Genomic DNA, 27,756 nt, shown 5'->3' with positions numbered 1-27,756 from the left:
ATTATGTGTATTGCTTTTAATATACACCTGAATTTTATGCTAACTTTGGGGTCCAGAATTTGGAAACCTCGAAAGCACGTCGCATAGAAAGCCTTGTTTTTTTTAGAAAGGTCCTTTGTTACGTGAATGTAGGTTGTTGTTTTATTTTTTCATCTGTGTGCTAAATTGCGTTGTCCGAGCTCTACCAATGATGCAGGAAGTATTTCTTCTAGCAGTTGCCTAATGAGGTGTAGCAGATGGTGAGCTGCAGCACCTTGACCCTTCCTAAACAGAAAGACGCAACAGCCAGGGACATCTGGAAGGATGTGGACGTCAACTTCCAAACAGCAACAGATAGCGTGTGAGAGATGGACGAGTAAAGTCCTTCCTGAGATATTGCTCAGAAACATTGCGTCAGACCAAAGACCACATTGCGTCTCTGTCCTGGTTGCTCGGTCAGGGGTTCAACGATATCGGACACCTTCATTGCCATCTTCCACTCACCTTGCCGTCATTGTAGAGATTAGGGTTAAAGCGCACACTGTGTCCACCGGTTGTCTCCAGGTTCACCAAAGGAGGTGAATTGGGATAATCTTGGGGAAAATACACATCAAATTCAAAGCAGCCGTTGGCATACGGGGTGTCTGCCGGGCCTGTGATGAGAACCTGAAAATGAAAGAGAATTACGAGAGAACCGTTACTCCAATTGCTCCGTTCGTTGTAATGATGCTAGATCATGTCCAACTAACGGACGGCGATGCAAATTTGAGTACGGCTGGTCAAATCCAGATCAAATGGGCAGACCGCATGGGTCAATATTGCGAGCCTTTTTGCATGTATTGTGCAGCCCTACTCTGAAAACTAAATCAAATACAAGCCAAACACTATCTTGAATACATGCAGGAGGGATTTGCAGGGATAGACTGACCCAAGGTCAGGCAACTTTTTGCTGATGTTGCTGCGTCGACAAGTCAGAAGCCCAAGAGGCAAGTTAAGCAATTCTGGTGATTTACTTTGTCATCTTCCAACTTTCCTCATCTTATCGTCTATGACTTTAAAGCGGGAAAAGATGTTTTGGCAGGATAAGTAAGCTTCAAAAGTGTCTCTATTTGGAAAGAACTCAAGAAGCGTGTCGGGCTTCACTCAGATTCGACTCGAGCCACCGGTCGGAAAACAAACGCATCGTTAAATAACTTGGTCCACTGGCGTCTGGTCTGGCTCTACCTTCATGATGTCCAGTCTCTCCTCATCACAACGAACAAAGACACTTGATGAGGAAGACAGAGGCAGGGAGGTGGAAAGGGTGACCGCCTCCTGGGCAAGCCGGCGCGATCTGGCGGCGCTGTTTGTGTCGCTGGCATTCTTCACCTGAGACATGTAATGGTAGTTGACCTTGAACATCAGCTTGCCATCCTCTGACACCATTTCAAACGTGTCTGAACAGGGAGGAAAGCAGAGTGTTCAAACTTTGGCGAGCACACAAAAAGAAAGCCAGAACTCCAAAGAAATAATGATGATGCCATACATCCCATTGTTTAGCAAAGTCAAAGTCACCAATGAATGAATGAATGAATGAATGGCTGGCTGCCACCAAGGCAAAATCATGTTAGCATCTGGTTCAACTGAAAGAAAAGAGTGAATGCAAACTGTGGCGAAAAAAATAAACCACTCATACATTCCAATCATGTCCTCCGGACATTTTCCCCTCTACCGTCCATTGTCCATGCTCCTATTCTTTTCATAGGCGGCAAAACATCAGCGTGTGGCCAAACGCATGCAGAGATTCAGACTTGCTGCTTGCCCAGCCTGGAGGCTCACAGGCTCCAATTGTCAACCCGCATTTAAGTTGCAAAAACTCTTGCGTGAAGTTCTACACTTTTGCTTTTGTTGGGTGCTCTCGTTTGCTTTCGCGCTCGACTCGGCAAAAAAGGAGAGACGAGAATTCGACCTATTGAGCAACCAAGTGAAATACGCCACACGTTGACACTTGCGATGGCAATTTACAAACGTTTGCCAATCAACACAAAAAGATGATCTCACCAAACTGCAGCTTCTTCATGGCAGCGACATATTTTTCTTCCAGAGACCGCAGGATAGAAAGGGGCTTGGGTCGACTTGATACTTTTCTCGACGACTCAACCAATTTCCTCTCTGTCAAACGAGAAGCACAGATTGGAGCATACGGTCTCGCTCGCCGTTTTCGACACAAAGGCCAACCTGGACGAGTGTGAAATGAATGGGGGACGTATCATGCGTGTTTCAGTGTGCAGTGGAGATTTTAGCGGTGACTCATTTTGTTGGAAGAATCCTTCCATTTTTTCTGCATTTCATTGCCCTGGACTCACCTTGTCTCTTTGAACGGGACCACCTACCGTCTGTGTTCAAAAGGCACATACTACATGTGTAGAAGCTTTGACAATTGTGAAATCTGTTGTTACAGTGGTCAAATAAGATTCAGCACGTGCATATATGTACCTTGGTTGGCTTGCCGGAGGCTCGTCGTGGCAGCATAGACTATCTCAGCTGTCCTCTGGATGTCGGGTACAAGAAGAGTCAGGCCCTCGGGCTCTGGATCGGCGCTATCTGGCTTCACCGTACCTTTGCTTTTATCTTTCTTTGACCTGGAAGACACAAATATATATATATATATATATATATATATATAATGTAGCACAAGGTACGTATGTGACGCAAAATGATGGACTGGGGCTTTTCATCTTAGATAAGAGAATGCCATATTTATTGTTATGGTCAGTTATTTTGTGACCGCCGTCGGGTCATCGATACCAACAATTGCGTCCCACCTGAGACGATTTGTGTACGTGTCCACGCATGTCTTCATTTTGGCCAGCAGCATTCCAACGGAAGTCTGTCCCTCCGAGTGTTCTTCATCCTCCTCTTCCTCATCCTGCCCTCGGTCACCAGACAGAGGGAGCAGCAGCGGGACGAGGGACGTGCACGTCGAGATGGCCCGGAGCAGCTCCAGTAATGCTCGATACAGGGGCACGTGGCGTGCCATATCTAGAACTACAAAAACAAAACAAAAATTCCTTCATGTTTTCTCAAATAAATATCAATGATGGTGGCAACCTGGATTTAACCAAACAAATAACACAATCAGATAAGAGTTGCTATCTTTTCATTTCCATAGCCATGATGACCAAGAGATTCAGGTTATTTGGAATTTACTCCTCAACAACTGGAAGACTCAATCAGGCCCTCACCTTCTTAACCATATGAAGTGTCATCAATGTTATTTTAAAGGCCTTTTTTTAAGAACACATACATAATAGGGATTTAAAATACGGTATGCATCCATCCATGCATCCATCCATCCATGCATCCATCCATCCATGCATCCACCCAACCACCCATCCATCCATCCATCCACCTAGGCAAGCACGGCAGCTATCAGCCTTTAAAGAGATAATGTGCACAGAGAGACAGAGACCCCCCCCCCCCCCCTTTCCTTTTTCACTGCCTCCTGCTTTGTCCTCCGCCCAGCTTCAAACACTTTTGATTCCAGCATCGCTTCACAGTGCCCCCTCCTCCATCTCCCTTCTGCTTTGCTCTGTCCAACAAGCAGCAGCTGATGACGGACGGGGGCTCTCCTCAACACAATTCTTTTTTTCCCCTTTTTCTGTTTGTGTTGTGCTTGTGTGTGCACAAGCAGCCCCCCCCCACAGCAGGGAGAGGGGAGGAGAAAAGGGTAAGCGTGCGTGAGCAATGTTGTTTGCCCCACCCACCCTGGTCTTTCTTCATTGCCACGGCCATCGGGATCCATCCTCCTGCCTCTTTAGCCACCGTTCTGCTTGGTTATGCAATGCGCGGTGTCTAACTGGTGTTGAAGAGCCACTTCTGTCATCAGCAGCGCTACCTGAACATCCATCCCTACAGCTCGAGAAAATGTCTGCCTCTCCACAGTGATCTCAACTATGGAATGCTTTGCTTTTCTATTCTCCTCTGGAAGATCAACAAGCGGACGTGGCGACTTCAGGGAGCCGTGCGGAGGCTTGGCGGCATAGAGACATCAGCTGAGACAACAGCCAGACAGACACCATGGTTCGTTCGGGTTTGGATGCATCCGGAGCCAGAGACTTGATTGACAAGCGCTAATTGCATTCTTTCCCAGAGGAGTCGGAAGCGAAAAAGATGGAAGCGACACAACGAGCTGGGGCTGTCAATTAACCGACACGATGAGGAGGGAGTTGGGAGAATTGTGTAGACGTGTTTACACAAAAGAGGGAAGTGCAATGGAAAGAAAGGTGGGGAGAGAGGTGCGGCGGGCTCGTCGTCATCACCCAAATAAAGCTGCTTGTAGTTAAGCAGAAGCAAAATTGCTAGGAAAGGTCTGATTCCATTGGAATTGCGGGGGAACACTGGACTCATTAAGTGGATGCGCTTTCCCTGGAAGTACAGTTGAGCAGAGCTGCCGACTCTCCCCCTTCACCTGCAGGCTTCCAAGTATAGCGTGCTCTTAAATCCAAGGAATTTCACAAAGATCCAAAAACCATGGTGAAAGGCAACCCTTTGCACCCGAGCCACCTCATGGTAAGACACCCATTTGTAGTCATATGCAATCATCAGAGGTGAAAAATTGCAGTAGCTCCTCATCAACACGTGTGTGTGTGTGTGTGTGTGTGTGTGTGTGTGTGTGTGTGCGTGCAAAGAATAGTTCCATTTCAAATGATTGTATTGGAAGATGTGAACCAACAATGCTGAGCAGCTGGGGGATTTCATCATTCACAGCAGCATCAGTGGGCGGAGGCCAGGGGCTCTAATGGCAGCATTTAATCATGCTTCTTTTGGCAGAAGGCCTGCCATTAAATGTAACGACTGAGCACTTCAGCCCAGATAATCTTAGCAATTGTTGACATGGAGCCTGCAATTAGCCTGATCTCATTCAAAATGGTGACCCCAATTTGCAAGGCCGTCCAATTGGTCCAATTCATAGCCATCAGTGATACCTTATTGAGTTACATGTGACAGGGAGATATACTATACATAAATACATATATTCCTTCTTTGGTTTTCTTTCAGAAAGGAGTCACCTCCAGGGGCTAGGCGACTTGCGGGGAGGGATCATGGGCACCACAGTTATCACCCTTGATGATGTGCATGCACTGGAGCTGAAGGAGGAGCAAGAGGAATCCATCTTGGCCTTGTTGGGCATCATCGGCACCTTCCTCAACCTATTTGTCATTGTCTTTGTATACATCTACACCACGTTATAGTTTGATAAACGACTTCAACAAGTTGAACGAACAGTGTTCACTTGGGAAAACCTGAAGACGTTTGACATGAATCTCATCCCAAGGAAGAGGAGGGATAAGTTGGAACAGTCTGAAGACACGGCAGGAAACGCATCAAGTCCGAGTCATGAGCTTGAAAGATAGCAAAGGGCTGGGAGAGACATATTATTGGAACCATGGGTGGACAAGAGGTCAACTAGGACCGACGTTCCTATTCAGAACAACTCCGAACTGGGCCTTGAAGTTGGTGGGTTTTCTCGGACTTCTGAGACAATGAAATATTCATGTGGTCGCTTACCTGAAATCTCGGATTTAAATCAAGATGACCTCTGACCATCTGTCTTAGTGGCAGATGCTTTGATTTTCTCAGTACCTCGCTCGGCGGGATGGCCAAAAGTCAACCGAGCATACGACTACAAAGACTATACAGGGCAAAAGTGAAGTCATTGTTCATAATAGAATTCCAACTCAATATCTGGGCTCTATCACTGCTGTAGATTTAAAAAATGCACAACTGTTTGGAGGATTCTTTTGAGACCTAGGAAGTCTCTTACTTCTTAAGTGGGTGGATGTGAGTCAGCGCGAGCAAATAATGGCTCTGATCCAACCTGTCGGGGGAGATCTTCACTGGAGGATAATGAGTCATAGTTTTCTCTGTTTTGGATCAAGGAGGGGTCATGCCCCACCCCCTGAAATATGCCCCATGATTCAGGCCAGATCATTGACTTTGGGGAATTTTCCGGGAACATTTCCCCATTCCCCCAAAGGGAACATAGAATGAATCTGTATCGGAGTTTGGTTGTTGTTGTTTTTTTAAACATTGTGTTTGCAATATTTTTGGAGGGGGTGCTGAGATATCCCCAGCCCAGCCCACCCCAGCCCACCCCACCCCACATAGCACCCCAAAGAGAAAAAAAATCCTCGCTTCGCCAGTGCTTGGGAGCGATTCACCCAAAATGAGCAGGGACACTCGTTTGAAAAACCAGAGCAACCAGAGCATTTACACGGTAAAGTCATGCAGGCCGCAGTCGCCTTGTTCTTTCAGTCACAGACACAATATGTATTTTACATTTACAAACTATTTTTTCTGATTCCTGTTTAGCAATACATTTCTGCTGTTTAGTTTTTGTTTGCAACCGAAGGTTGCTGATAAATGTAAAAGGCTACACTTCTAGGCTTCAGCATCAACCGCATGTCAATTACAGGTGATTCATATTATAACTGTAAATAAATATTTTTCTAATAGATTACACTGCCTGCTGTTTTTGCCATGAACTGACTATGTTTCTTTCTGTCACAATCTCTCTCTTGCAAAATCAGGAACTGGGGATTTGAAAAAAATGTGACTGAAATATGCATATCTTTTTTTCTTTTTGTCATAAGAACGATAAACATGTTTCTGAACCGTTGAGGATTGAAAAGACATTCCTAAAGTCTGTTATGAAGCTTCATGACAGAGAGGGCGGCATCATCTCCTCTCACCGTGTGGGTACAGCAAGGAGGAGACCGAGGGAGAAAGAGCGCCGCTTCACGACGCATTTTGGCCAAGCCAAGCCAAGCAAGGTATCAAGCCATAGACGGACAGACGATCATCATTGATTGGATGTGGCAATGATTAAATCACTCAGACTGTATAAAGTGCAGAGGCAAGATTGCGAACCTTGGTCTGTGACTCAGACAAGCTAAGCACGTCGGGTTGGTTCACTGTGCCACCCGTCTGGCCCGACCGATTCTCAAGTCTTCAAAAAGAGGTCGTTCACAAAGAATGCAAAAGATGGACTGCCACTTGGCAAGATAAAAGCGCAGATGTTCGAGCAATTTTCGACTTGGACTCAATCTAGGTAATTGAGTCCTTCAATTCTATCGCTCTTCACCCTCTGGCTGAACAAGAAATAGAGCGGCAGTGCCATTTCTTTCTGGCTAACAGCTCTTTTGACATCCGAGGAGGAGGAGGAGGAGGAGGTGGAAGGCTCTCACTTTTTCATGACAGCCTGTGACATTTATCGAAGGACCAGAGCTGCTGGGCAACTGGCTCTTTTACACAAGTTGGTCAAGAGCCACCAGCTTTAAATTGAACACATGGTGATGTTCATTTAGTACACGCAGTGGCATTTGGCATTATTTAGGTCACGCTTCAAATAGAAGCGGTGATATCTTTGAGGAGGCGGGCGAGGCGCGTATCACTCATGAACTAACTAGCTTTATCGGCGGCGACGACGGCGAAAGAGAAACGAAACGAAAGACAAACATCTTCAAGCTGAAGTGAAGCCTTGCTCAGCTGCTTCCATCCACACAATGGATCATGAACGGATCAGAAGCTTACCCGAGTCGTTCCGTAGGTAGGAGGACATTGCGGGGATGAGACACGACTGACTGAGCAGCTCCTGCAGCACGACCGGAAGCGCTGAGCTGTTGTGGGTTCTGTTCTCTGCCGAAGATGTATCAGGACTGTTGAAGCTGCTCGAACCTGCAGCATTAATGTAGCTTGCCAAGACCTAGTGAATGAAATGGAGCTTTATTCCCCTTCAATTGATGGCAATAAACAAGTAGAATCACCAAGAAAAGTAAATGGTGATAGCGCCGATCGTTTTGACCAAATAAGGCCTCGGAATTTGCCGCGTATTGCCGATGACGAGGCGGCGTGTCATTCCGTGCGATGCATTAAATCAGTCTACTCGCCTGGAGAAGACAAGTGACGTGCTCCTCCTCAAGACGCTGTTTTGTGAGAGCCTGCTCAACATCCCATCCTGAGGCTGTGGATCCAGTGCCAAAACCCGTTCCTTTGGCCCAGTACAGCTGCTGCTCCTCACTGGTCCCCCCACCATGGCAACTTGACATCTGTGGCTATAAAAAGACAGATGTCAGACATTTCAATCTATCCGAGCATAGGCTTTTTGCAGTTACAAAATGGAGAAGATTCACTTAGGCCCGTCAAATAAGGAGGGTGCGCTTTGCCGCCATCTAGCGGCATCTATAAAGCTCCAAAGCTAGAGACAGTGGTCAAAATCACCACGCTAAGTCTTGCTATTTAATCTGGGGCAGGGATGAAAGGTCCATACCTCAGAGACGTTGCTACTCGCGTTGGGGTTCCGGGGGGCGTGGTGGCTGAGAGCCGATAGGCAGGCCAAGATAAGGTGAACGGCGCCGATCTCCAAAGCCATACGACGCAGCAGCACGCCGTCGTCCGTAGTAAGAGGAGTGCTTCTGAACAATGCTCGCAGGACATGAAAGGGCAATGTGGGCAACACGTCTGCTGACGGCGATTGCAGGATATGACCTGCAAGGGAGAACGACAGGCGGCAAAAAATTCAAGTATCGAGCCTGAAAGTAGCAGTTGGGTCATTCGAGTTGAAGAGTTTAGAGAGGTCCCATGAGCTAGCGGGTGCGTATGACAAGACGGAAGCTGTCAAACTTGTCAAGTGAAAAAGTCCAACGATTCTAACTTACTGCCCTCTCCGTCATCGGTGACACCGAGCACCAGGCGCAGCAGGCACTGGGCATGTTTTCTCTCCTTCAGCAAGACTTCGGCGTAGCCCGGCAGGCGCAGAAACAGGCCAAACGCTGCCAAGGAGTGGGCAGGGATGGGCGACATGGTTTGCACTGGCGACGCCGACTGGGACTGCTGCTTGTTTACGGGCGGCGGCTCCGCTGCAATGGACTCGGGCGCCTCGTAAACAAGCTCTCCCGATTGCTCGATGGTGACCCACTCAAACTGGTCCGTATCTTTTGCTTTCTCCTGTGTTGCAGAAGGCACGACTGGGGCGCTGACCTGTCGTTGCCACGCGGAGAGAAGAGAATACATCCGTCCGCTTTAGTCGAGGTGTCCGCCGCTTATTGATTGACTGCTCGCTGGAATGCAAAGCTCACCTGCTGAATGACATCTGGATAGAGCATGGGCAGCCTCTCCGCGATGAGAGCCAGGCCTCCCATTCCAGCAAAGACTTGCAACGGCGACTGGATCGGGTGCGTTTCAAGTAAGGACTCGTCGGCGGTGGCGTCGAGACATTCCTCGCCCGGCGTCATAGGTTCATCTTCGGGGCAGCTGTTCAGCATGTCAAGGTGATCCACTAGGAACAGGAAGAATAAAAGGAGAACCAGGCGTTGCAATTTTTCAAAAGCAACACCATCGATTCTGTTACGGTTTGCTCATGATATAAGTAAGCAAAGCGTCGAGAATGTTTGAACACGGTCTGGACTGTTTATTGCGCGTTTGTTAGTCAACATTTTCTGCCGAAAATACAACTGAAAGGTCTTCACATCGAGCAGAAGCGCCTTTGGGTACCTTTTTCGGTGCACAACCGTTTGAAGGAGTCCGTCTTGGATAGGGCAGGGTCAGAAATGACCTTCGAGCCCAGTCTGACGGTGAGGTTGATGGACTGGTAGCCCTGTGGCATCTTGCGGTCATACAGGAGGGTCAGTAGTTGGGCCAGGGTCATCTCTGGTGGCAGGGGCTGACCTTGAGAGGGATGCGACCAACAGTTCGAGACAATGCATGTTAACTTTGCACATGATTCTCTTGTACCTGGAAGCAGCTTGTGGTAGAGGTGGAAGACAGGCACGCTGATGGTTTTGGCAGAAGGGTCCACAGCCGATGAAGTCGTCAACTTGTCACTCATCACCCGACCCCTTCTTGATGGAGGCCTAGGAGGTGTTGACAGAGCCCGCTTGGACTGGGACTTCAAACCTAAACAAACACACATGTAAAGAGCACTCACATCTTTGCATTTTGAGCCACACAAACTAACTCCAAGATGCAAATGACTACCTGAAGCCACAACCACACTGTAGTTGTCCTGGAAGCCACTGTCAGCTTTCATTTTCTCCTTCTCCTCATGATTCTTCTTCTCCTTGTCCTCCTTCTGTTCACTAATCAGCTTGGCTGTAATACTGGGTGTGTCTAAAACATAGAAATGGAATGCTAGATTTCCTTTGCTGCCAGCTCTGCGTTCAAAACGATCGGCGGACGATCGGGACAGTGACAGAAATGATCACGGTTGTTGGCAACAAAAAAGCCTCATACTAATTATTTGAAAGTCTACAACAACATCTTCCTCCTTCATACATACCAGACACCCGGTCCAAGACTTCAGCAAGAGTGGTGGAGATTGGTAAATGGAGGGTGCGGTACTTGTGGCCTGCTCCATACATTGGATGTTGGATCATGTGGCTGGTAGCGTTGATGCGTCCTTTGTATAACTAAAGAAAAAGAAAAACAAATGAGACGATGATACCGGGACAGATGTTCTTAACCCTGTGGCTTAGAATCGGAGTCACAGAAGCAAGATAAGTAGATTTTAATTTGGACATTGGTCGTCCTCAACTTGCGCTCCGAGAGGCTGCTCCAAAGTCGATTTTTTTGTAAGTGGAGGCACGATTCATTTTGCTTCAAAATGAAATTTCATGAAATAAAAACCTATTCCAAATTGCTTCCAAATGCAGCGCAGTGCCGTCCGCATCAAGCAGTTCAATGTGGATGAACAAGCAGATACCTACCGGGCAGGGCGACTGGAGGAAAACAGTGACTTTCTCATCCTCCAACATGAGTTGCAGAAAGAGCCTTCGTATGAAGCCAGAGATGCTTCCAGAGAGAGGCACATTCCCTCGCTGTGGCGCTGATTGGAAGAGCTCACAAAGCACCTTCAGCAAAAGCATACAGCAATGTTGAAAATGAGCTCCTCTTGTGGTAAAAGAGAAAGGCAAAACCTACCTGTGCCATGAGCCGCTGGTTGTTAGGGTGGCAGGAGATGCACTGTAGGAAGAAAGCCACTGTGGCATTCTCCAAAGCTGTTCTCTGCTGGGTGGTGAGCCCTCCCGACTGACCACAAGACGACAGGGAAAAACGTGAACCTGAGACGTACGGCTGGGATGGACCTCCAGAAGAGGCCTGACAACTTGTGTTGGCACTTGCACTGGAGTGGCACAAGAGGAAGAGCAGTGCTGTCCACAGAGGGTTGACCTCTGGGCCACCTAACCAGTCCTTCATGGCGTGGCTGTTGCCAACTTCGGTGAGAAAGCGCAGAACCGGAGCAGCCAGCTCTGCGGCAAGCGGTGGACGATGTGTGGATGTGGAGCACGGCTGGTGTTGGTAATGCCGCCTGTCGGCCAGAGCTGCGGGCAGGGGCAGGTCGGCATTGGCCAGTAGACACACGCAAAACTGGGCAAGGCTGCGAACAAGCAACGAAGGCAATCCCGAGTCAAGGAGCTGCTCGATGGCTCCCGGGGACTGCGAGGCGGCTGCCAGCGTGGTTAGCTGGGACTCCGATAAAGTAACCGGAGGTCTCGCGTGCTTCGAGTCATCTGTGAGTCCCGCGGCGGCGGTGGCGGCGGCAGCGGCGGCGGCGGCGTTTGCGTTGTGCTGCTTTTTGCCATCGTCGGTCATGGCCAGTCGGCGCTGTTGGGCTTGAGATTGCGTGGCGGCGTTGGGCAGTGACACGATGCCCATCCAGGACATGAGCAACGAGAAGTAGCTCGGATGAATGTGACACATGGAACACAGGAGGCTGTCCACAGCCTTCTTTAGCACAATGTCGCAAGGCAAAGACATGGACCAATTGTACAGGAGTCTGAGGGAAAGGAAAGACAATCAATATATACGTATATAGATGTTACCTTTGGGGGGGGGGGGGAAATAGGACTGACTCAAAAAGCTCTTGGTTCAGCAGTGTCGGGAGGTCATAGTCGACGGGCAGCTCGTAGCTGTGCCACAAGACGGCCGCTACACAATGCAGGTGGGACGGCGAGGGCATGAGGAGCCCGTACTCCCTCAATGACGAGGAGCCACTACTGGTGCTGGAGTAACCCAGTGGAATTTTTAGGGCTGCAACCCTTGATGAATCATGAACCCACTGGAGAAGAGCCTGGATTCTGCAACCATAAAGTGCAGAGACAAACTTCAACGATCCATCCCGCTGTCCTTCTAAGTGATCTCGGCCAAAGCACCTTCCTTCGAATGCAACAAACAAAGCTGACAAGGATAAACACCAAGGGACTTTTTACGATCACTTTAAGAGCCCGTCGATGATATCACCTTGATAGAAAACGGTTTCTCATATATCAGCCGAAGAGTCAAGCTAAACAACAAAATCAGACAGTAAGGACAGCCTCATTTAGAACAACATACCTGTCCTTGGTTCCCGAGTCCTGAGTGGTACCCAACTGGTACAGAATGTCTATGGTTGAGTCTGAAGAGAGGCCATTTAGTCGACCAAACAACAGAGGACTGTTCAAATCTAAAAAGAGATCAAATGCGTTGGTTTATCAAACAAACAGATGATACGGACGGTCGTCCAAGTTCATCATAAATTCACTTACTGGCCGGGTCAGTGCCGGAGGCAGCACAGTTTCGCAACAGAATGTCGATGAGCTTCAGACCAATGCGTGTCGACTGCAGGCCGATCTTGACCAACACGGCTTCGATGTTGGGCGAGTGCATACCGCAGTAAGGTGACATGAGCAGTGCAGCGCAAGTCTGCAGGAGGTTAGCTGTAGGCGCGGCTGCACTGGCCATCATGGCCTCCAAGTCACTCACATGGGTCAGGCAGTGGTGAAGAAGGCGGAGCCAACCAATACTGTACAGCGGGAAGAAGAAGAAGAAGAAGAAGAAAGGACTCAAAACGGGCACACGGGATACGGATTGAACAACAGCCGGTTGCTGGGTGCGTATATTTGGTACCTGGTTTTAGAGACCTGGTCCTCAGAAGGTAAGAAGGGGTTGTTGACTGTTGCAGAGGAGGTGTTGCCAAACGCCGTCAGGCCCAAGAGTTTGATCTGAGACAGACCGAGGGTGCTGGCATCCCGAGGCCGGTGCAAGCGCAGACATACGGCTGACGCCACCTCGGCCTTCACCAGCTGGATCTTGATGTAGGTGAGGCCGCTGGTGATCACCGGCGTGGAGAGCGGCAGCATGTTTACCCCATCGGCACTGATCTCCACAGAGACCGAGGCTGGGCAGGCTAATTGGTGGAAAGAAGAAAATACATTTGCTTACAATCGATTTCTGTCCAAATGAACACTGCCAGGGACGGGAGGGGTCTGGCTGCGTACACTACTTACTAGCTAAAGAAGCAAGATGCGGCTGAATGTGGAGCTCCTTTAGCAGCACGGCAGCGGGAAGATGAATGGTCAGGTCGCACCAGGCCTCTTCCGGAAGGAAGATGTAGGACCAAGCTGCAGAACGAGCTCGCCGGTGAGGCGGTGTGGCTTGAAGTAGGACTTCTGCTGGCTGCGCTGTCGGGCTACTGGATGTAATTGTACCTGAGGAAAGACAGCTCGTTACAAACTGATGAGGCTACGTTTAGCCCAAGCGTATGTGTATTTAGGCACCTAATGGGGCAAAATTGTGCAATCCCTCCGCGTTGTCGGGCTCTGACGTCATCACTCGGGATTTGAGGTTACCATCTGATGCTTTCCCTGGACCCGAGTCTAAAAATTTCATAATGGTGGAAACCATGCTGCGTGCCGTGTTGACTATGGCTCTGGTGCTGGTCACCATGTTGTTACAAATCAACTGTACGCCACCTGGTCAGGGAGAAACCATCCCGTGGGGTTAGAGGCAGAGTGATTGCTGATGATTGGGAAAAAGGATCAGTCTTATCCCTACCCAGGTCATGGAAGGCTTTGAGCGCCTCGCTAGTATCCAACACTCGCAGAATGAACCACAGAAGAGGTTCAGACAGCTGACAAGTCGAGAGAGAGCCCTAGAAAATAGGAAAGGTTTGACAAAAATCCACCCACGGCCAACTGCTCCCAAAACTTTGCTCACCTGTCGACCCATGTAGCCGCAGGCCATGTACGTGAGGATGGGCTGCAGCATGACCTGAACCGAGGTCGCCCTCTTGCTGAGGGTGGTGAGGATGGTGAAGAGGCCGTCACCGACTGAAATGGCATCCAGACCCCCGTGGAAGTTCTCATGTTTTGTTAGGTGGAGCCCGCTGGCTCCTGGTGACCAAAGAGGGCGGGCGGGCGGTCAGATCAGCGGATAACGTCCATGCAAAGGTGCACAGGTCGCACAGCTTACCGATGATCATGGCCATGGCGCTGCTGTTGCACTGGCCCAGCGCAGACAAGATCTGACTCATGATCTGCTGATTGGCCAGTACCAGATCAGCCACACCGGCGGACGGACCCTGGCTGGAGGCGGAGCTTTCTTTTGATCCGCAAACCTTCTCTTCATCCGACACGCTGCTATCGGCCGCCCCGCCGCTGGCCATTGCAGGCAACCGACCGCTGAACTCTCTGTCCCCTGACAGAGGCAGTTGCACCAGCACGTTAACCAGTTTAAGGAGATCGAACATCAGCTGATCGCGGGTCGTTTCGCCGCAGACGGCCTTTGCGTCTCCCGGTCGAATGATGTTGGCGAAAAGGCCGCCGAAACAAGCGCGGGCGCCCACGGAGCTATCGGAGCCACTGCGTGAGACAACTTTGTCAGAGCAGGTGATGTAATGGTGAACGAGAAACGTGATGGACTCGATGACTGAGGTGATGGTGACCACAGACACCGCTTCAAAGTTTTGCTCCAAAGTAAACTCCAACAGCTTCACCTGGGCATCGAGTGGACCCTGACCTGACTGGAAGGGCCCCCTGAAAGTTCAAGACGGTGCGTCAGCTCTTCAAAGACCGCAACAATTGAGCGAGGCATATGGGATATGAACACGGACCTTTCAGTGGACAAGATGTGCAGAAGTTTGAGTAGGAACTCGCTGAACATTTGTGGGCAGGTGGAGGAAAGATGCACCTGCAGGCGACTCAAAAACTCGTGCATCGCTTGAGTGGCCGTGGGTCCGACTTGAGAGCTATGCTGATTGGTTCCATTGGTGTTGCTGCCAGAAAGGAAACGCACCAGGATGTGCACCAGCGTGGGATCCGACACCATCTGATGTGCTGTGCTTTCTTGGCCGTTCATTCCATTACTGGATCCTGAAAATGTTCGGACACGGTTTTAGTCGTCGAGTCGAGTTGGCTACGCTCAAATTCCAAGTTCTTCATGAAGTGAAGCACGAGCAAGAATACTTTTCCATTGACATAATGCGGAACATTGTAAGCATAATCTTGACTCGCTTCAGGGGGACTCGGTGACAATTTGATCTCAAAGTCAAAGTCAGCTTTATTGTCAATTTCTCCACATGCCAAAGACACACAAAGAAACCGAAATTTCGTTCCCCCCTATCCCACGGTGACTGACCTTGGTAAGGCATGTTTGTCATCAGGGTCAGCGAATGCAGAACCAGACACCATGTTCTCAGGGAGGCGTTGGGGTACCATGCCAGCACAGTGAGAAAACTGCTAATGGATGCTAGACGTACAGCAACATACATATTTGGACACATTTCACCACAGGACTTCATCCAAAAGAAAAAAAACCCACAACAGGTAGGGATGGTGAGAAATCCTGACCTTGGTTGAGTGGAATGGTGGGTACTCGACAGGAATTAAACAAGAAGACCTCTGATCCGTTATCTTCATTGCCACTTGCGCTTGTGTTGAGACTCAGCGTTATCCATAACTGCAGCAACGACTCCAACTATCATCACAAATGTTTCCCATTTGTCAAAGGATTCAATGACAGTGTCTCGCTCCATTTGATGACATTGAAAATAAGGTTGGGAATTTTTCTGGCTTTGTATCTGGGTGCAATTCTTTTCCGCACATGCATACTGAGAATGGGCCATATTTGGGGAATTTACATTCCCTCTGAAAAAGTACAGACCTGCACGTGGTGAACTTGCAGCATGGAGAAAAGCTTGTTGAAGCAAGCACTCAGCATGGGAATGGAAGATGGCTGAACCATGAGGGTGCCGCCAGGAGGAGAACCTCCTCCATGAAGAGCCCTCAACAGCGAGTCATCTGTACCGTTGGTCGTCTGGCAAACTGGAAAAGAAAAGTTGCAGTCCACCTTACGTGAATATAGATCATAACATGAGATTTTCGCGGTTGACTTTTTGCGAGTGCAGATGACAGACTTTATTCTTTGTTATGCCTTAAAGAAGGACTCGCGTTCCCTCTGCGCTAATGTTGCGTGTTTGCCACACTATCCGTACTTCATTTGTTCCTCTGGTTACCTGTGGAGGAGCTTGAAGTGAGAGCCTGTAGAATCGAGTCGGCTTGTAACGTTGCCATCATTTTTAGCATCAGTTCAGCCTGCTGCTCCAAGCCCACTTCTAATCGAGCATCCAGTGCTGAGGACAAACGGGCGCTCCAAATAAGAAAGAAATATTCGTTGCAGGAGGAAAAAGCCATCTCCTCACCTTGTGAAACGGAGACGGAAAGCCCTTGTGATCCCGGCTTCTCAACAGCAACTGGCGGTTTGGACACCGGGATACCGACCCCTCCGATGTATGGCGTGTAACCGTACGTGCCGTAATCCGAACCCCAGTAGTCATACCACGTGCTGCTTATTGGCTGAACGCAGACACAAAAGAAAAGGATATTGAAAGTGATCGTGCAAAACAATGTTAAGCAGAGGGGAATGAGAGAAAAGGTGAAACGTGGGTTGTTGTTTTTTTTCTTCATACCTTAAAAACTTTTGCAGCAAGCGGATCTTTTTCCAAATCAATATCTAAAGGATCAATATCAACATCCATCAGGTCTTGTAGCAAGTCAAAGTCCATGTCTTTATCTTTTTCCAAGGATGACAATGGTGGAGCGCCTTTGGATAATGAAAACAGCGTTAACTGATGATGTCAAGCAAACAGGCAAGCCATTTGTCATTCGTACACCGATGGGGAAGATGACGGCAAAAGGTTTGAGCATGGATATGCTCTCGTCTCATCAAAAGTTCAACATCTAAGGCCATGATTGATGAGCCATCCCACACACAGTCAGAGTCCAGCTTATACCTGCAATGATATCAGGCACGAGGGTCTCATCGATGCTCTCTGCCAACGGGATCGGCGTGGGCTGAGGCAAGGAATCATCTGGATCAACCCCAACTGATGAGGACGAAGCCCCGGTGGTCTCCTCGGCGACAGAAACTTCATCCATGATATCCAACGAACCAGGAGACAGCAGCTCACCTGAACAATAACGTTCCTTTTTATTCCAGATCACCATGACTTTGCCATCGGTGGTGGCTGTTTTTAACAGGCAGTGTGTGTGTGTGTGTGTGTGTGTGACAAGGATTTTTCAAAGCAAACGACCCACCTGCCAGGATGTCTTGTAACATACAGGTGAGGGAATACTGAGCCCAGGCACCGCCCCAGGAGATGTCTCCTCGATTGAAGTCCGTTCCCACCAGCAGAAGGAGTAGGCGCTCTAACTGGTGCTCAGATACGACCTCAGAGAGGTGGATTGTCGGTCTGGTGGCATTGGCTATTCTAGCGAGGACCTGAAGGGGTTTGATTCATTCATCGGATGAGCAAGATACAGGACGAACAAACTCGTGGCTCAATCTTGTATTCTTGGTATGGCTATCAGTGACAGACAGCTGAGAACTGACTACGACTAGTATGGCTCTGGAAGAAAAGTGGTATGGAACATCCCTAAACTATAGCGTGCACATTTTCGTATTGTGATTTTCAAACGAATCAATCCTCTTAGTAGTACCTTGCAGACAAAAAGTAGCAGGTCAGCATGGCAGGTGAAGTCCATAGACAGCAGGAAGAGGGCGAGCTTCTGCACCACAGAGATGCAGCGCTCATGGGACAACGTAAAGGGCAGGGGCTCAACTTCCGGTGCTTCTTTGGCTGTTGCAGACTCCGTGTCTAAGGTGGAGCGCGGCCATTCGGCCGTCCGCCGAAGACGGATCAGGTCTTTAAAGTGCTGGCAAAGAGAGGAATTTCAAAATTGGCCTCAAACATGGTCAGAAACATTCTCCCTTTCAAAAGAGGATGATGCTATGACCTACCTTGGATGTGGCTTGCTTGAGCTTGGCCTGCTCCACCAAGAGTTTGTAGGAGGAGCCCTTGTTGCTTTGGATTTTCTCCTTCTCAATCTGCTCGACTAAAGCTTTTTGTTTTGCTTTCAATAGATTTAACTGCTAAAAGGAAAGGGGCGCAATGAATAGCAGCTTGACAAAATCTTCCCCGCCCGCTAGATTTTGAAAGAAGGACTCTCGATTAAGGAGTTCAAACTTCAGTCTCCATTCATACAAGAAGCGCTCCGAGTGGCAAATACGATACCCTCTTACAAGTTAACCGTCTCGTGCTAGTGGTAACCGAATGAGGCACCTGTACCTGCTTGTGGTGGACCAGTTGCTTGCGAATCTTGCGGGAATAGAGTCTGTCCAAGCTACTGCCGCCCTTTGCCGATCTGCTGGTGTTCTGAGACTGAAGGCTGTTATTGATAAAGCTCCACTGAATACCTGAAAAAGAATTCTCCAGCGGTTACCAAACCATATCATTCAAACGTTTGAAATAAACATGCTCACGCACCCCCACCTGTTAAGGTTCTATCCCTGTCTTTCCCTCCAAGATGTTTCTTCCCACCAGAAGCTTCATCTTCGATACTTGTGACATAATCCAATAGTCTGGAAACAAGCATCACCACCCAACTAATCATGGGGATATCCAAGACCCCTGTGAAACGCAAGAGATAGTCAGACCGACAAAAAGGCTTCAATGATGTACTTTTTTGGCAAGACGCGCAAATCAAGGTAAGAAACTTGCTGCCCGATGTCACCCTGTAGCAGTACCTTCAGTTCTATGCTGCATAGCAGCTTGTGGTTGCTGCAGAGGAGAGAGCAAGCTGTCCAGAAGGTTCAGCAGACCCTCCAACACACCGCTGTTGCTCAGGGATCTTTGACCGAGGCAGGACAGGAGCATAAACACTCTGAGGTAGAGAGAGAGAAAGAGATTCACCCCAAAAGATGAGGATTAAACAACCTGAAACATGATGATTAAACGTGGTACAAGTGCAAGGCTGCCGACCTGTCCTGGGGGAAGATGAGAAGCTGTTCAGAGTTGTAAAGCTCCTGCAATACGTTAGAAAGGAACTGTCCCCACCAGCGCTCCCCTCCACACAGCTGCACCAAAAGCAGACCGGCATGAAGACGAATCTTTGGCGTCCCACTGAGGCAAAGGTGTTTGAAGAGCTCCTCGCAAGCCTGTGCGTGGAAGGTACTCTGGAGCACTGATGGCACAGAGTGACCTAAATGTACAGACGAGTATATTGAAAAGAAAGAAAGAAAGAAAAAAAAAAAAAAGGCAAGTGCGTTAATCAACAATAATAGTGTAAAACCTTGGCATCCAAACAGTTCCATAAGTGTGTGGATGCCTACTCACCATTGTTCGAATGCAGTAGGCTAAGCAACGTGTCCAGAAGGTAACGGATGATTGTTCTCAATTGCTCTGTAGAGGAGTTGTGGACCAGGTCTTGCGGCTCATGGGACCTGGCGGCCGTGGGGAGAGATTTTCGACTGGCACCAAGTGATACCCGCAATCTCTGGACAGCGTGGTGAGCCAAATTGAGTTGCAACTGAAGCTGGATGCAATCTTGGTAGGCTGAAAAAACACGTTGGTCCTCCTCTACCACCTTGTCTGGTTTGCGCAAGAAGTACTGCGCATTGTTGGCGCTGTTAAGGGGCGGCAGGTCGATATTCTGCAGGAGGGTTTCCAACCGATGGCAAGCAAGATTGTACCTGGAAAGAAAGAAAAATAAATCAATCAGGATATGACATTCAAAGGCTGATATAAATTCTTACACTCTTTTAGTGGTCAATATTTTTAAAAAAATTCTCCTGCACACTGGAACCTCGGTTCACGAATTTATCAAATACAAATCAACTGTATTTTAGAGTGCCAACAGGTGAAAAATGTGGTGATGTACTTCGTGTCTCACCTGCACTGGATATCTTCCTGTAATGCCATCATCATGGTCAAGTGCTGATCCACGTCAGGCTGACTGGCAGGTTCACTTTCTCCCCGAAGAGGATCGTGCATCAGTTTAAGCTCACTTTCCCATGGTAGAATGTAAGTATGACCGTAGTAAAAGCCCAGAGGAATCTTTGCACGAGCATTGGTGCTGCCATAGCGGCCAATCACAGTGATCTGAAAGTTGTGGAAGGATGGGGAAAAAACACAGATGAAATATACTGTCAATTGCCATGACAGTCTTGCACAACCTGAAAAAAAGGAATACCAAAATCCAACAGTCATCAATGACTGTGACAAAGGTTCTGCCACAATTGTATGCAAATGCTGACAATGCTACTCCGCCCATTCTTCCAGCGACACAACTTTGGGTCGTGCGAAGGCTAAAATGAGTTAAGAACAGAAATGGAAACAAACCTTCATAAACCTGCAAACGGGTGGAGGCAGCAAGTCATGTAGAATAAGGGAGTGAGTACTGATGTCGGTGGCCACCACCAGCCTGCGGCCATCCACCTCCTCACCTAGCGTCCAAATGTCTATGGACAGAGAAGCTAGGTCGCTACAGGTCGGGATGAGAGCATCGGTCAGCAGGACGGGTCGACCAAAGTCCAGTGTCACAAAGCGACGAGCTCCTGGGAAAAGAGACGATTCAATTTACAATGGGGATAACAACTTGCACGGTACAGTTGGCACAGTTAAGGAAGCCGCAAAGCCACATATAAACAGGTGAAAGCACGGTGGCTGCAAAATGACACTGACAAAAGAATGTCAAACAAACAGGGCGTACCAGAGTGCATGCGCTCGATGATGATGGACTGGTGTGGAGGAGGCTGCAGAAAGTGAGATGCCTGAGAAATGGCTAGAGCCAAACCACTGCCCATGGGGCTCTGCGGGGAGACAGAGAGACAAAAAGAAATCCCAAATCAAACAAACAAACGCTTGCACATATTTGGAGCTTTTGCCTTGAGAGAAAGAAAGAGCAGCATCACGAACCGCCTTGGCTTTTTGGGAGTTTTTGTGTGCTGCCAGGTTGACTGGCCCAGGGTCCATCATGGAGCCAGGGAAGAGGTGAGCTAGCTCTGCGCTGAAGGCTGCAGACACTGCCTCGTTCGGAGGTGTGAGAGGAGGCGTCATGAAGAGGGGCGTGGTCTTGGGCGTCGGGGGAATCACATCGGAGGGATGAATGAAGAAACCCGGAGCGCAGGAGGAGTTGGAAGGCACCGAGTTATGGACGGGCCCCACGCCGGAGGAGGCCGCTGCGGCCGCAGACGTGGTCTGATGCAATTTAGCTTCCAGCTTGGCCTTCTGCTTGCAGCAGACACACAGAGATTTAGTCAGGGAATAAGAATAAACTCCAGGTTGAATGACTCGTCTCACCTGCTGCTGCAGTTTGAGCAGCTGCTGTTGCTTCTCTTGCAGGACCTGCAACTGTTGTTCAGCCGACACCATGGCGTGAGACAGAGACTGCAGGGCCACTTGAGCTGCGGAACTAAGAGCCGTGGAAGCTTCGCCGACCGTTCCCGTCGACAGGCCGCCGACCGCAGGGGTGACGCCAAATGTACTCACTGAGGATTCCAAAAAACCCCAAAGAGCTCATACGGTGAGTTGACTTGAAGCAATGGCATAGAAAAGGAAGAGATGGCATATTCACCAGTGAACATGCTGGCGTCATCGCGCTCCACTCGAGTACCATCGCTCGTGGCTATGCAAGAGAAGTGCAAAGGCTCCACTTCTAGGAGCCCGGTTAATGCTGTGAAGCTCCCCTCTGCTGCTGCGCAGCTACTGACTTTGCCATTCCCTGCAATAAAAACAACAACACATTTGTACTGAGGATCCTGGCGTTATCCTGTCGTACAAACAATCTCTTTCAAATGTCATCCACACGTCCTATGTGGTTTAAGATCGGTGCTCATGCACAACAATGGCTATCCAGAAGGGCATTTGCCTTACCTGAGAGAATGTCAGAGAGGTCAATCTCATCTGACTGGACCCCAATGCTGCTATTGAAGGCATTCTTGCAAGAGGAACCACTGACCTCCAGATCAAAGAGCACTGGATCAAAAGGCGAGCTGTACAGTCCGTACCTGGAAAGACACCAACGCAACAGTTGACACGACACGTCGAAAAGGTGTCATGTCCTACAAAGTGGAAAAACCGGTCTTGATGAATTGCCCAAGTGTCACTGAGAAGAACGAATCACGGAAGTCTCGCGCTGTAAAACCTTTTACAACTGTAATCAAAATGCAACTGGCAATGACGAAACCTCACATTTGGTTAATACCTGGATGAATTGGAGATTACCTGGTCTGCAGCAGCGCCTCCATCGGGGTGAGTCGATCTTGCAGCTGTCTTGAGATGGCCGTGAGTAGGGAGGCGCAGGCAGTGCTGCAGCCTGCCAGGTCCTCTTCCTTTACATAGTTCAGCAACACAAAGTACCAGAAGACCGAGCCTGGAAGAAGATCAAGTGCAATTAGACCGAGGGATGGCGTGCTACGGTGCAGCTGATCAACTACGTACCGCCTGTGGCCGCAGCAGGCAAGTACGGCATATTGTCCAGCAGAGCCTTCAGCAGACTTGTGACAAAACCTTGTTGGCTGGGATCACCTTTCCCATTGCTTTAGCAAGAGGAGGAAAAAGAGGATGCTGACATGAGCCCACAAGGAAAAGAAAACAAGCTCATCAATCATGAAATGGACCCAATCGCTCACCTGATGCAAAGTGCAAGAAAGCGTGCGCACTTGTGAGCAATGCTGCGGCCGGCCTCAAAGAAACAAACTGCAACAATATCCATCAGCCTCGATCTGGCTTTGGCCAGCAGCCCCTCCTTTCCTTCTCGTAAGCTAAAGAGAAGTTAAGTTAGGCAGATCAACGAAATGGAGTGTCTCAACAAACTCGATCAACTGTGTTTTGAAACGTTTGGAGTGTGTTTTGAAGTGTGTTTAAGTTGTTTTTTAAAAAAGAGTGAGTTCCTGTACCGTGTAAAAATGCGACCAGGGAGTACGATAGCGTATTTCTATGTGGCGGATTGAATTTATTAAGCCCCGGAACACGGGCATAATACCTGCAGGGCCCATTGGAAAAAACACCAGCCAGCCAGCACAAGATGTCCAGGATGAGGCCTTGAGCATGTTCTGTGGAGAGGCCAGTCTCTGTTCGCTGGCACAGCGCTTCCAGCAGCTTCTCGTGGAAGTCTGGAAACTGCAGCATTGCACAACGCTGGACCCTTCAACAGAAGCCACATTTCAATGTAGTTGTATAGTTCTTGAAATAAATCACCCATTGTTACCTACCTTTCTTTGGGAAGAGATGTCTTTTTGAACCTTCTGATTGTGACAGATACTTCTTGCAGCAGGTCGCAGCCTCTCAGGTTTTCGACTTTCTTGGAAGATGCTTGACTATCCGGTTTAACTCCAGACACCTTGTCCTGCACAAAACAACGCATGGTTTGATTTGAAAGCTTGCATCTGGCATGCCTTCGCGTCACTACCTTAGAGGCCTGAGCCCTCTGCAGCAGAGTGGACAACGAATGTGATTTGGAGCACTGGGGTTTGGCACTGGGCATTCTCACAACAGGTCTGGGGCTGTCCTCCATGTTTTTGTCGCTCGCTGCCTTGATATGAACCAGGAAGGAACGATACTTTCCACCAGCCATGCCTAGAGACAGGGGATAGACTGGACTGAAGATCACTGACAACTTGTTCAACTTCACGTGTTGACTTCCAATGGCTAACGGCTTCAGGCTATGTTTTAAAGGAGCCGCATCAGGCTACTTTGCTTCGAGAGGAGGAATGAGCAGCAACGTTCCAAAATGAGCGAATGGCGGAAAACACCACATTTTTGTTTACTTTGGCATTTTAACATGACTACATGAGACTAACATGACAACAACAACAACAACAACACCGATTTAGCAAGACATGGCTCCTTTAAACAAGGTTTGCGGTTTCATACCTTTGACCAACTTTGGGCTGGTGAGACTAAGCATGCCAGCATGACCAGAGAGATCCAGCCCACTGGCAAGCCAGACTGGTCCACACAAGATGTCCTCCTTGTGCTCTTCCAAGAACGGACACAACGCGTAGCCTACAACAAAATAGAAATAACCTGAAATGCAAGTGCCGTGCTGCAGTTCAATTTCAGTACCAATATCAAGTGAGATTCTTTTTTTTCTTTTTGTTCATTTAAAAGGGGTTGGGCCAAAGAAAACATGAAGTCACTGTGAAAGGAGAATAAATTTGGCACGCCAGAGATGTTTGCAAACGGTGTACCACTAGCATTGATACGAGGGATAGATTATGACCCGAGCTGAGTGCCGGTGCCCATTTTCGCCATTTGACACATCGTAATCGGCCACGACAGTGTCGGTTTATCTGTGACGTGTCTGGTGGGTCCAAATTGAGCTCAGCGTAATAAGGACAAGTGGTACGGGTGACTTCAATTCTTACCCGATCGGTCCTCGATGTCCATAAGATGGATGTCCTCGGTGAAGTCGTGCACGGAGGGCCGACCGTTCTTCTCCCCGTTGGCATGGGGGACATTGGGGAGGGGGAACGTGATTTGTCTATCGACAGCGGTCTCTGTCAAAGAAATGCGGACGAATAAGGTGAAACGCAAGCACTCGGCTGGCAGGACGGGCAGGAAAGGCCGGTCTCTGTCGCAGCCGGTCGTTGGCCCTCGTGCATGCAAGTCGAGCGATACCATTTGTGTCCTTACCGTTAACCTTTCCCAGACCAGGTGCTTTATTCTTCAATAAAGTGATCTGGATCTGAGGAATGTTGACAATGTTGGCATTCAGGACAAACTTGAAGTCCACGTGGCCCACCATGCAGGCCTTCGGCAGCACCACTTCAAAGACGTGCTCGTCCCAGCTGGAACTAAAGAAAGGACACAGCGACGACACCGTCGCGTCCCCTGCCGACAAATGAATGTTGCCACGGTTACAAACCTATCACTCTGAAGCTTCCAGGTGCGGGTGTGCTGGGCCGCATCCCCGTGGTGCTGCTGGTGAAGATGCTGCGGGTGGCGCCGCTGCTGCTGCTCTTGCTGGACCTCCACCCAGCACGGCGGCACAGTGGCCGAGAAGCGGGGAGTCAACGTCTCGAAGCGTGTCAGCTCCACCAGCGACCTTAGGCTCTCTGTGCTCAGCGGTTGGTCCACCAGGAGCTCGACTCCTGTTGGATAAGCGAGCGTGTCAAGCAAAATGATTGAATGGACTATGACCGACTATGTGACTCGTACCCGAGATCCCAGGACTAGAAGGGTTGGACGAAGGCCTGGGCCACTCCAGCAGCAATTCAGCCCCTTTAGAAATGGGGCCATCGATAAAGATATCACCATCGTCAATATCGTCGCAGATACCTCCAATTTGAAGGAAATGAAGCTCTCCGCCTGTAGAGAAAGAACACAATGAATACTAACCGACTCATTTCAACACTGAACATTTTGAACAGGAACTGAGCGAGCCGATAGAATAAAGTTGATATTTGACAAATGTCAGGCACCAACTCTCACGGCATGGGACATTCGAAATTGATTCAATTATTCTTGATGTGATAAAAGTAGTGAACATTCTCAAAATGTAAAACATTCAGCATTGTCGATCATAGTCGACATCCATCCGCCCAAACACTCCAATATGTCTGCTTTTTTTTTTTGTTTGTTTTATACTAAATAAATGCACCTCATTTTTTTTTCATTTGTGCCACTAACTTTTTTTTTTTTTTATTATATTCCAATTTAAATTATAAACCTTTTTTTTGTTTGTTTATGAATCACTCGCTTTCACCGTTCCAAGTGACGGTGCACCTTATCAATTGTATTTCAAGACACCAAAATGGCCTTTAAAGCCAGAGGTCAGCAATTCAAACACTCACCTTTGGTGCACGCACAAAGGCGATCAGTCCCAGAGCAATAAGTTACAGAGACAAATGGGTCTATCTCATCCAGCACTCCCTCTTTCTTAGGGGGTTCCACCTTGGTTAGAACCTCCAACGTGGACAGGTCCATGATCATTATGTTGCCACCCCGTGTGGTCACCACCAAGTGGCCGAGGCCGACCACTTCCTGTTTCTTGGAGTCTTTATGCGCGGCAGAGGGACTGGTAGCGGTGGCACCGCCGCTGCCTGCGGCTGTTCCACACGCAGCGCGAGTTAAAGATGCGGCAGAGCCCACCGGGCCAAGTCCAAACCGCGAGGTGCCGTTTTTTGAACCGGGGGGCGGCTCGTCCGGAGTCTCCTCACTGTCGTCTTCCCTGCTATCCAGCACATCTGGAGGAAGCAGGATAAGGGAGGTAATTGCATCGCAAGGCTGAGATATCTGCTGCACCTTCACAGGATCCTGATCCAAGGTGACAATACGGGTAGAGTAGTTGAGCTTGTAGAGCGCAAGATAGCCTCCGCCGCTCGGGCACGTCTGTTGTTGGTCTCCGGAAGGCAGGATGAAGGTTGCTTGAGGAGCTGTGCCCTCTTGGTGGCTATCCTCCACTCCGTTGGCAACTGGGTGAGGGGTGTCCCCCTTCTGTTGGCTGCACAGGGCCGAGTGCAGGCGGTTGAGATTGTTCAGGGCCTCCACTTGGTTGGCCGCACTTAGAGATTCGGCGTCGCATGGCTGCAGCCCCACTAAAAGGTGCACACCATCCCAGCATGGTGTAATGGAGTCCACGCAAAGATTCTCCTCTTCCAGCTGCTTGGGTAACCTCAAACACTGTACTAGCGTTCCGGGTCGAGGTGGGGCGGAGGAACTGGCGGCAGCTAATGTGCTCCATTTGTCCATCTGACCATCAAAGCCGGCCAGATTGGTGGCCGAGTCGGCAAACTGCTGGATGTACGTGATGGGAGGATCCTGGAGAAGGAGCTGCTCGTGCGAGTCAAACTCCATCTCGATAATCTGCGGCACCGTGAAGCTCTCGTCGTGGAGACCTTTGCTCATGAGGTTGTTCATCTGAGCAAACACCTGCCCTGAGCTCTTGTCGTCCGTCTCTCTGATACTGTATAGCAACAGCACAGGTATAGTCCTGTGCACAGATGACACAGAGGAGGGACTTGGGGGCTGAGAACCTACCAAGTTGGAGAAGCACGGTTCCTGGGCAGCATTCTGGGAATTACACAAATCTATTTCCATGGGACCTTGGTCCTGGATAGGTCCTACTTGGAAGGGCTCGGGGCCCTGAGTTCGACAGGGACTGTCAGACACCCTGCGAGTTGAAGACGGCGGGACAGTGGGAAGAGGTCCGGCTGCGGGGTTGCTAAACGCGCTGCGGTAACTGAGCAGGCCTCCGGCCAGCAAGCAGGGGAAAGGAATGTTGTGCTGCTCGGGGACCTTTTCCTTTGCTTTGGCCTGGTTGTGGACCTTGGTTTGATTCAATGAGGGATTGGCACCCAGCTCTTCTAGGTCTTTGACTGTGTCCTCCAACACACTGGCCACCACCTCCCACTGGAGTTTCTCTGGTTGCTGGAGAACACTGAGCGCTGTCACTCCAAGGCTCATATCCATGCTCTCCCACTGGGACGGTTGGCCTGTCAAGGGCAACATGTACAGTTTCAAAAAATTGAGCGAAACCAACTTCAAATTCAGACTAATCATCTAAGCGTCGAAGGCACCAGCTGATCATTGAAATGAAATGACAAAAACAAATCCCGTGTGCGGGCCGGGTACCTGTCACTGACTCGGACCTGGAATGCTCGTCGCTGTCTGAATCCTCCAACTGGTCATCACTTGGAGAT

The 27,756-nt window shown here is 49.2% G+C and overlaps 1 protein-coding gene and 1 long non-coding RNA gene across 4 annotated transcripts in view; one reads left to right on the top strand and one right to left on the bottom strand.

Moving 5' to 3' along the window:
• birc6 (baculoviral IAP repeat containing 6) overlaps window positions 1-27,756 on the bottom strand; it is a 36,695-nt gene that overhangs the window by 4,202 nt on the left and 4,737 nt on the right. The window contains exons 9-69 of one of the 3 annotated variants that reach the window (XM_088385126.1): window positions 27,689-27,747; window positions 25,909-27,549; window positions 25,274-25,423; window positions 24,981-25,206; window positions 24,749-24,909; window positions 24,481-24,612; window positions 23,987-24,118; window positions 23,523-23,689; window positions 23,326-23,459; window positions 23,097-23,258; window positions 22,744-22,875; window positions 22,553-22,650; window positions 22,337-22,484; window positions 21,986-22,119; window positions 21,687-21,833; window positions 21,413-21,600; window positions 21,029-21,340; window positions 20,823-20,922; window positions 20,453-20,667; window positions 20,004-20,212; window positions 19,448-19,803; window positions 19,094-19,313; window positions 18,859-18,995; window positions 18,605-18,742; window positions 18,401-18,528; window positions 18,073-18,204; window positions 17,772-17,987; window positions 17,370-17,553; window positions 17,066-17,242; window positions 16,742-16,875; window positions 16,475-16,628; window positions 16,289-16,405; window positions 15,937-16,097; window positions 15,624-15,750; window positions 15,412-15,522; window positions 14,888-15,146; window positions 14,248-14,810; window positions 13,993-14,168; window positions 13,831-13,927; window positions 13,554-13,748; window positions 13,284-13,484; window positions 12,904-13,183; window positions 12,543-12,799; window positions 12,352-12,460; window positions 11,871-12,095; window positions 10,939-11,794; window positions 10,725-10,868; window positions 10,298-10,427; window positions 9,997-10,128; window positions 9,754-9,915; window positions 9,514-9,687; window positions 9,099-9,298; window positions 8,679-9,000; window positions 8,291-8,508; window positions 7,911-8,075; window positions 7,555-7,726; window positions 2,784-3,006; window positions 2,455-2,600; window positions 2,020-2,130; window positions 1,204-1,415; window positions 484-645 (exon numbers count right to left, since the gene is read on the bottom strand). In XM_088385126.1, the coding sequence (XP_088241252.1) occupies window positions 484-645; window positions 1,204-1,415; window positions 2,020-2,130; window positions 2,455-2,600; window positions 2,784-3,006; window positions 7,555-7,726; window positions 7,911-8,075; window positions 8,291-8,508; window positions 8,679-9,000; window positions 9,099-9,298; window positions 9,514-9,687; window positions 9,754-9,915; window positions 9,997-10,128; window positions 10,298-10,427; window positions 10,725-10,868; window positions 10,939-11,794; window positions 11,871-12,095; window positions 12,352-12,460; window positions 12,543-12,799; window positions 12,904-13,183; window positions 13,284-13,484; window positions 13,554-13,748; window positions 13,831-13,927; window positions 13,993-14,168; window positions 14,248-14,810; window positions 14,888-15,146; window positions 15,412-15,522; window positions 15,624-15,750; window positions 15,937-16,097; window positions 16,289-16,405; window positions 16,475-16,628; window positions 16,742-16,875; window positions 17,066-17,242; window positions 17,370-17,553; window positions 17,772-17,987; window positions 18,073-18,204; window positions 18,401-18,528; window positions 18,605-18,742; window positions 18,859-18,995; window positions 19,094-19,313; window positions 19,448-19,803; window positions 20,004-20,212; window positions 20,453-20,667; window positions 20,823-20,922; window positions 21,029-21,340; window positions 21,413-21,600; window positions 21,687-21,833; window positions 21,986-22,119; window positions 22,337-22,484; window positions 22,553-22,650; window positions 22,744-22,875; window positions 23,097-23,258; window positions 23,326-23,459; window positions 23,523-23,689; window positions 23,987-24,118; window positions 24,481-24,612; window positions 24,749-24,909; window positions 24,981-25,206; window positions 25,274-25,423; window positions 25,909-27,549; window positions 27,689-27,747 (13,030 nt within the window). Of the gene's footprint in view, window positions 1-483; window positions 646-1,203; window positions 1,416-2,019; window positions 2,131-2,454; window positions 2,601-2,783; window positions 3,007-7,554; window positions 7,727-7,910; window positions 8,076-8,290; window positions 8,509-8,678; window positions 9,001-9,098; window positions 9,299-9,513; window positions 9,688-9,753; window positions 9,916-9,996; window positions 10,129-10,297; window positions 10,428-10,724; window positions 10,869-10,938; window positions 11,795-11,870; window positions 12,096-12,351; window positions 12,461-12,542; window positions 12,800-12,903; window positions 13,184-13,283; window positions 13,485-13,553; window positions 13,749-13,830; window positions 13,928-13,992; window positions 14,169-14,247; window positions 14,811-14,887; window positions 15,147-15,411; window positions 15,523-15,623; window positions 15,751-15,936; window positions 16,098-16,288; window positions 16,406-16,474; window positions 16,629-16,741; window positions 16,876-17,065; window positions 17,243-17,369; window positions 17,554-17,771; window positions 17,988-18,072; window positions 18,205-18,400; window positions 18,529-18,604; window positions 18,743-18,858; window positions 18,996-19,093; window positions 19,314-19,447; window positions 19,804-20,003; window positions 20,213-20,452; window positions 20,668-20,822; window positions 20,923-21,028; window positions 21,601-21,686; window positions 21,834-21,985; window positions 22,120-22,336; window positions 22,485-22,552; window positions 22,651-22,743; window positions 22,876-23,096; window positions 23,259-23,325; window positions 23,460-23,522; window positions 23,690-23,986; window positions 24,119-24,480; window positions 24,613-24,748; window positions 24,910-24,980; window positions 25,207-25,273; window positions 25,424-25,908; window positions 27,550-27,688; window positions 27,748-27,756 lie in introns of all 3 variants that reach the window. The other 2 variants (XM_088385127.1, XM_088385125.1) reach the window with 2 other exon arrangements.
• On the top strand, window positions 3,508-6,478 carry LOC148392763 (uncharacterized). Its single transcript, XR_015860415.1, has 2 exons — window positions 3,508-4,530; window positions 5,020-6,478. It is a non-coding gene; the product is annotated as an uncharacterized LOC148392763 (long non-coding RNA).

This window comes from Syngnathus floridae, chromosome 9 (assembly GCF_059516105.1).
Source record: "Syngnathus floridae isolate MCC-2025c chromosome 9, RoL_Sflo_1.0, whole genome shotgun sequence".
Classification (NCBI taxonomy): Eukaryota; Metazoa; Chordata; class Actinopteri; order Syngnathiformes; family Syngnathidae; genus Syngnathus; species Syngnathus floridae.
The sequence above is the reverse complement of the archived record's forward strand: the minus strand, read 5'-3'. Positions and strand labels throughout refer to the sequence as shown.